This window comes from Mandrillus leucophaeus, unplaced genomic scaffold (genome assembly GCF_000951045.1).
Source record: "Mandrillus leucophaeus isolate KB7577 unplaced genomic scaffold, Mleu.le_1.0 Scaffold297, whole genome shotgun sequence".
NCBI lineage: Eukaryota > Metazoa > Chordata > Mammalia > Primates > Cercopithecidae > Mandrillus > Mandrillus leucophaeus.
In genome coordinates this window covers 2,419,204-2,426,265 of record NW_012103109.1, presented here as the reverse complement: position 1 = coordinate 2,426,265, position 7,062 = coordinate 2,419,204, and the positions used below count along the sequence as shown (strand labels likewise).

Below are 7,062 nucleotides of genomic sequence, written 5' to 3'. Positions count from 1 at the left end.
CCTGCCGCTCACAGCCACCCCCACAGCCCTGGTGGCCAGGCCCCCACTCCACGCACAGCCCCCGCCCCCACAGCCCTGGCTGCCTACCCACCTGCAGGCCCTCAACACCCTCTCCTCGGCCCTTCCACTCTAGACCACCTCAGTGAAGGGTTAGCAGACAGCAGGAGGCAGTATGAGGCCCGGATTCAAGCTCTGGAGAAGGATCTGGGCCGCTACATGTGGATAAACCAGGAACTGAAACAGAAACTCGGCGGTGTGAACACTGTAGGCCACAGCAGGGGTAACTCCTCCTCGTCGCCATCACTGAGCCCTGCCCCACCGCGCTCTGAAGTCAGGCCTGTCCCCTTTCTTTGGGGAAAGCTTAGAGACCACTCTCCCTTGGGCCTTTATTGGCTCAATTCACAGGTTGCTTATTGTGCTGGGGCACTTGGGAGCTAGGGCTTCGGGAAGGTGCTGCCACCTCTGTTTCTGATGAGGACACGTTATTCTCCATGACAGGTGGGGAGAAGAGGAGCCTGTGCTCGGAGGGCAGACAGGCTCCTGGAAATGAAGATGAGCTCCACCCGGCACCCGAGCTTCTCTGGCTGTACCCCCTCACTGAGGGGGCCCCCCGCACCCGGGAGGAGACACGGGACTTGGTCCACGCTCCCTTACCCTTGACCTGGAAACGCTCGAGCCTGTGTGGCGAGGAGCAGGGATCCCCCGAGGAACTGAGGCAGCGGGAGGCGGCCGAGCCCCTGGTGGGGCGGGTGCTTCCTGTGGGTGAGGCAGGCCTGCCCTGGAACTTTGGGCCTTTGTCCAAGCCCCGGCGGGAACTGCGACGAGCCAGCCCGGGGATAATTGATGTCCGGAAAAACCCCCTGTAAGCCCTCGGGGCAGACCCTGCCTTGGAGGGAGACCTGATCCTGCTGAAAGGGGCAGCTGCCTGTTTTGCTTCTGTGAAGGACAGTCCTTACTGCACACCCTAAATCCAGGCCCTCATCTCTACACTCGTTGGGATCAACAAATTTGGGTCATGGCCCAAAAGAACTGGACCCTCATTATAAAAAATATGCAAATTCCCACCACTTACTTCCTTAAAGCTGTGGTACCCAATTGCCACCTGCCTTGTGTCTTGCTCGAGTCTCAGGACAATTCTGGTTTCAGGCGTAAATGGATGTGCTTGTAATTCTGTGGTTTGGCCAAGAATCATCATGAAAGGGTCGGTGGCAACCAGGTTGTGCTTTAAATGGTCTTATGTATATAGGGGAAACTGGGAGACGTAGTACATTTTTAGGATCTTAAAAAAACATTTAATAAAATCTCTGAAGGGAGAAATGGGAAGTTTTCACTTAGAGTTTGATTTACAAGACAATAAGAGGAATCAGATTTGGGAACACAATAGGCTTGAATGCTTTCTGGAGACAGAGTTCAGAGTCAGCCAGACCCCTGGCCAGGACCCCGCAGCAGGCTGGTCCAGCGGGTCTGTGGGGCACTCTCGGTGGAAATGGCGAGCCAGGTGATGGTCTCCCCAGGAGTGGGAAATGGGCGAGGCCTGTGCCATGAACTGGCTGACTCTTGGACAGTCCTTGAAATGTGGCTGCTCCAGAAGCCACTCGAGCTGGACCAAGGTCACAGTTAACCTCAGGCCCAACATTAAACATAAACGTACTGAGTGCTCAGTCACTAGAGATGATTTTATTGTTACACAGGGAAGGCAAAAAACAGCTTCTGCTGCCCAATACACTCTTCAGTTTCACATATATGGCTTCACAGTTTACAAAGCGCTGCCTGTGTTGCAGCAGCTCGGCCTTATAGCAGCTCAAGGGACCCCAGGGAGGGCTCCTTTCTCCATTTGCATAAATGAGGCAGAGTGGCCCCCTGACTTGCCAAGGCCATGGTTGGGGTGGGGCTGGAATGAGATTCCTTGTCTGGCTTCCTGACTCCCAGGCTGCCTGAGTTATAGCACCAACTACATTGCCATCCACCTCTCCTCCTGCAACTTCCCCAACAAGGGGCAGGGCCAGGAGATGGATTGGATCCATGAGGGGAATTAGAAAACCCTAAGGCATTCTAACGGCAATCTGAACACTGACCATGGCAAAAGAGGCTTGGGACCAGGCCTCCAACTTCTTTATACCCATAGGGTCCTGGCTGACTCCTTCATCTTTTGGGCTCAGTAGTGTTTGTGGCTATAAGTCCTCCAGCCAGGTTCCCATGAGCTTCTTCCGTGTGTAAGTTCTGCTGATAGGGCGCCTCCTGAAGAATGCGCGACTGAAAGGAGAGTCTTCTACAGTGGAGGGAAGTACATCCACATCCTCATCTAGAAGAAGGTAGAAAGGCTTAGCAGGCAGGAGTCACTGAGGACCGAATCAAAAAAATGGGCTTAAATTGCAGAGGGTTACACACAAAAACAGACTTTAAGAAAATCAGCACTGCTTGGAGGTTCGCTCGTCCTGCAGAAATGGTACCTACACTTTTTAGAAGGCTCCTGCCTTTAACAGCTATGCACCGTGCTGGCAGCAAGAAGCAGCTCTGAAAATGCAAAGTACCTGTGGTTTGAATTCCATCAGGTTAATATTCTGTACATTCTTTCTAGGTCTCAGATCTCTGGGGTTATGCTGTTTTGCATGATTTATACCATGGTCTTGAGGGAACTGAACCACCGAAGGTCCCCTCCTCCTGCACTCCCCCTTTGATTCTAGCAGCAGAAAGCAACATTGCTAACCAGGGCAGTTAACAGGCCAAATCCTGTTCTTTTGGGAATAGGATTTGGAAGGGGAAGGGGAAGGGGAATCCTAGAGTCTGAAGGCTGATTATAACTACAGTCAGTACTGTGTCCCACCGAATGTACAGAACATGGGGATAAACCCGCTGTGGGGAACTAGCTCTAAACAGGCCTATCACTCATGCTGCTCAGAACACCTTCCTGTTCAGATTCTTAGACTACAGATGAGCAGTATGTTGCGGCAAGCCCACAACTATCACCATCTTCAAGAGGACCAAGGAATTTTAGTAGGATTTTGAGGGGGCTTCTGTTCACATGCACACAAGTTCTAATGTGGAGTTTCTCTGGAAAGGGCACACATGACACTGTAGGCACGAAGTCACCTATCCCACACTTTGCACTCTCCAGAGCTCCTCTAGAATCAAGCTGCCTGGCAACCCTGATGAATTCAGAGAGTCTCCCACAAGAAAGGGTCCTAGACTTTCAATAAATATTACCTCTGGAGTCTTTGCTCTGAGAAGAAGGTGTTTTCCCCTGGAACAGCAGTGGAGACTGGGTCAGAGCTTGAAGGGCACTGGCAGAGAGGCAGCTCTGTACGGCACAGCTGGGAGGTGGGGTGGAGCCTAAAGAGAACCCACATGGTAAGAGCAGCATCCCCAGACCCCCAACCCGGAAGACCAGGCCTCCCAAGAAGCAACTCCCAAGTGCCTCCTTGTCAAGCACTCTGACCAAAAGAAACCATGAGGTAAGTGGGTTTCAAAAACAAACTCACCGGAAACAAACACCTCATCATCTCCCGTGGAGGGGAGCTGCCATGCACTCCAACTTGGAGACCTCTCTTTACTCTTATTAACTTCTGAATCTTCTCTCAGGTCACAGATCCTTTTGGCTCCACAGTCAGCTTCTTCCTTGGCCAACAGGACTCTCTTCCTGGAACTCAACCCAAACTGTCCCCAGGAGGAGGCTTCCTCAGCCTTAGGCATGCCGTTCCTGGGAGGTGACTGGTCTGGGAGCTGGCACACTCCCTCGAGCTCGAAATCCTCCAAGATGGGTGTCTTGTGGATGCTGAGTTCGAGGCTGTGGTCCTTGCCCTCTGACTCCAGCAGTGACAGGCTCCCAGGAAGGTCTGCACTGACCTCACCCCTCCCAGAAGAGGAGCCGGCGCCACAGCCCACCGCCCTCTTCCTCCTGGGCCAGTCTTTAATTATGTCTGGAGTTGTCTTCCCACTGTGCTTGGGGGATGGTGTCCAAGGAACCCCATCTGTCTGAAATGGAGAGGGGGTACTAGAAGGGCCGTGGGTGGGGGTGCAGGCCTGGCAGATGTAGGTTTGTCCCCCGCTCTTGCCAGGCGTGCTGTGGGAGAGGCGAGGGCAGGGGGGTGACACATAGGTGGGTTCAGGTTTGCTTAAGGACCTGCTGGCCCTGGGCATGCTGAGGGCAGGGAGGAAGCTCTCCTCTCCCAGAGAGCTCTCCTCCTTGCTGAGGGGCTCAGCCTCTAATGAAGAGCTGGGGTCTATCTTTTTAATTCGAAGTTTGGGAAGACCAGAAGCTTGCATCTCCAGCTCAACCTCATAGGTCTGTGGGCTGGCAGAGTCTGTGGAATGCCAAGCTGATGCCGACAGGTTGTCTAGTTGTGCTGAAGCCTGGCACTGTCTCCCGTCTGTGGTACAGTGCATATCACAGGAAGGCATCAGAGGAGAGCCGGGCCCACAGGAAGGAGGAGATGGGGGAATCCCAGGGTGAGACAGAGAAGACTTCTCCTCAGCATCTGCTGTCCTTAGCCCCTCACCCTCTTCCACTGATGAGACATTACTTTTCAAGTTACCAATGCCACGGTGTTCGGCTTCACTGAGGAGAGTGAGATGCTCTGTGTCACTTGTAATAAGCAAAGGAGAGGATGCATGCCAGTCACTCCTGAGACCAGGGCCTGGGTAGCTCTGTCTTTCAGGAGGAGACTGAGAGAGGCTCAGTACCTTCTGGTCATCTCTAGAGTCTGTGGGGGCAGCTGGACTGTCAGCTGTGCCAACCCCAGGAGTAGCGGAGGCATCAGGGTGACACTCCAGGATGCTCCTTCTGGGATCAGAGGTCTTTCTACACCGTTTTCCAACTTTAGAAGGAGGCGGAGGAGGGACAGTGTCCAATGTAGCTCTCTGTGAGAGTTTAGGGGGAGTTGAGGGAACAGGGCAGGAGAGAGACGCAGTTACACTGGGTGACATCTGGGGCTCTTTCCAATCCAGTTCTTCTGGTGAAGGAGACTCTATTTTAGATTTCCTAAATGGACTCTTCTTGGAAACATCACATAAAGGAGAGGTAAATAGTTTCTTTAGCGTAGCAGGTGGGGAAGAAGTCACAGTTGAATTCCCTAGTCTTTTTGGGGTTTTGATAGCTTTATCCTGTAGTTTCTGGGCTGGTTCCTCTGCCTGAGCAGCTCTGAGGACATGGGGCTGTTGGTGTGTTTGATTCTGAGGCGTGCCCATGAAGGCTGCTGCTCTCGGAGGTGTTCTGAGAGGGTCTCTGATGGGAGTCAGACACTCTCTCCTGGGCTGGGCAGTCGATGAAGTTGGTGGGGCTGGACAGGAGGGGCTTTCTGGACTGGAACTCATTGAATGTGGCCAAGTACAATTTGGCAAAAACCCAGGCGGCTGAGTACCCTGCCTCTTAGTTGTTCTTGGTGTCTTCGTTTCAAGAGAGGTACCTTCTCCTGCCTGGGTGCATCGTTTTTGAGGAGTAATTTTTGAATCCAATAGTGAGTCATGGCCGGGTGAGGAGGAGTCTTTTAAGTACTCCTTAAAAGTTGCCTGCTTTGTAGGGGTCATTTTTGCAGGGGACTTCTGCAGCCTTTCTGGAGTATACAGTGGAGTTTGTGGTGTATGAGAGAACCTTCTTGGTGTAGTTTTAGAAAAGCTCAGAGATTTCTGGTGACATTTCTTGGGAGTCTGAAAAGAGAAATGCTTATTTCAGTCCTTGAATATTATAACTCATGATCTCTGAAGTGTTTTAGTAATCTCTAAGACCAAACGGGAGATTTATAGTCAGCCAAAGGAATGGTCTAAAGATAGAAATCTCAGTGACCCGTTTCCCTCTCCAAAACATGACTCAGATTTTACTTGTCCACTTTTTCTAGGACCAAACACTATCCAAGTTTAGTTTGTCCTAAGAACAATTTTAATAATCTACATATTGCTAAACCATGCTTTTTGCCTCTAATGGAATCATTCTACCACTGCAGCTACTCTCTAGCTCTTCCTTCTTTTCAGATGAGGCAGCTATTTCTGATCTTTGCCTAAAGCAGCCTCTAGAAGCCACCTCATCTGATACTCACCCTCATTCAACATGTGCTTACTGATCACCTGCTATGTGCCAGGCACTGTGTATTGGGGGCATGGAATACACAGAATATATAAGGTGCAGCAGCAAAGATAATGTCTCAGAAAAGACACTCCCCAGTAAAAAATTTCCCTGCCTTCTTGCAAAAATATGTAGTGAAAAGCTCCAACAGGTAAGGAGATCAATGCTTATCTTTCCTACAACCTTTCTTCATCCTGTCAGGAGACTCCCAATCTAGTTGGCATTTCCTGTTCAGCGGGGCATACACAGGTGAAAATACAATGTGGCTGGCGCAGTGACAGGGACATGCAAGGGGCATCATAGAGCACAAAGAAGGGCTGCCTAACCTGGCCTGGATCAGATCTTCAAGCATGTGTGTCAGCAGGGGAAGGCAAACACAGGAGAAGTGGGTGGGGTGGTGGGGGCCTTTAGGCATAGAAAACAATACCAGCAAAGGCCTGGAAGTAAAAAGCAGTGGCTGTGTGGGCTGGCACCCAGCCTGATGTTGCTGGGAAGGTGGAGCGGGGAGGGGTGAGGCCAGAGGGAACAGACCACGGAAGACCCTGTCTGCCTGGCGGAGGAGACTGATCTTGGTTGTGTAGATTTGTGGTTTTCAAACCCTTCTCCAGAGCTCTATGTCTTTCCCAACCTCCAAGCAATTTATTGAGTTTCCAAACAAAGGTGATTATTTTTGAACCCAAGAGTTCCATTTAGGAAAACTTAAAACCTTGCTTTAGCGGACAGGGAATCTATAGAGCTTTAGGCAAAGCGAACATTTTAAGCAAACTGAGAGGAAAGTTTCAGAAAGATCACTCTGACCTCTGGGTGGAGGATTTCCCTTTGAGAGGGAAAAGCCTGTTGAAGTGTTCCAGGAAGACCTGAATTAGGGTAGGAATTGCAGGCAGGGAGAAGAGGGGGTGGGTACAAGAGTCAGTTTGTAGGCTGGGCGTGGTGGCTCACGCCTGTAATCCCAGCACTTTGGGAGGCCGAGGTGGGTGGATCACTTGAGGTCAGGAGTTCAAGACCAG

At 51.3% G+C, this 7,062-nt stretch overlaps 2 protein-coding genes across 2 annotated transcripts in view; one reads left to right on the top strand and one right to left on the bottom strand.

Annotated features, from left to right (window-relative positions):
- Positions 1 to 1,320, top strand: part of KIF7 (kinesin family member 7) — a 22,986-nt gene extending 21,666 nt beyond the window's left edge. Inside the window, exons 19-20 of the mRNA XM_011986344.1 lie at positions 134 to 280; positions 499 to 1,320. Of these exons, the coding sequence (XP_011841734.1) occupies positions 134 to 280; positions 499 to 866 (515 nt within the window). The 3' untranslated portion in view covers positions 867 to 1,320. The remainder of the gene's footprint in view (positions 1 to 133; positions 281 to 498) is intronic.
- Positions 1,277 to 7,062, bottom strand: part of TICRR (TOPBP1-interacting checkpoint and replication regulator) — a 64,604-nt gene continuing 58,818 nt past the window's right edge. The window contains exons 20-22 of the mRNA XM_011986326.1: positions 3,480 to 5,643; positions 3,205 to 3,330; positions 1,277 to 2,302 (exon numbers count right to left, since the gene is read on the bottom strand). Of these exons, the coding sequence (XP_011841716.1) occupies positions 2,172 to 2,302; positions 3,205 to 3,330; positions 3,480 to 5,643 (2,421 nt within the window). The 3' untranslated portion in view covers positions 1,277 to 2,171. The remainder of the gene's footprint in view (positions 2,303 to 3,204; positions 3,331 to 3,479; positions 5,644 to 7,062) is intronic.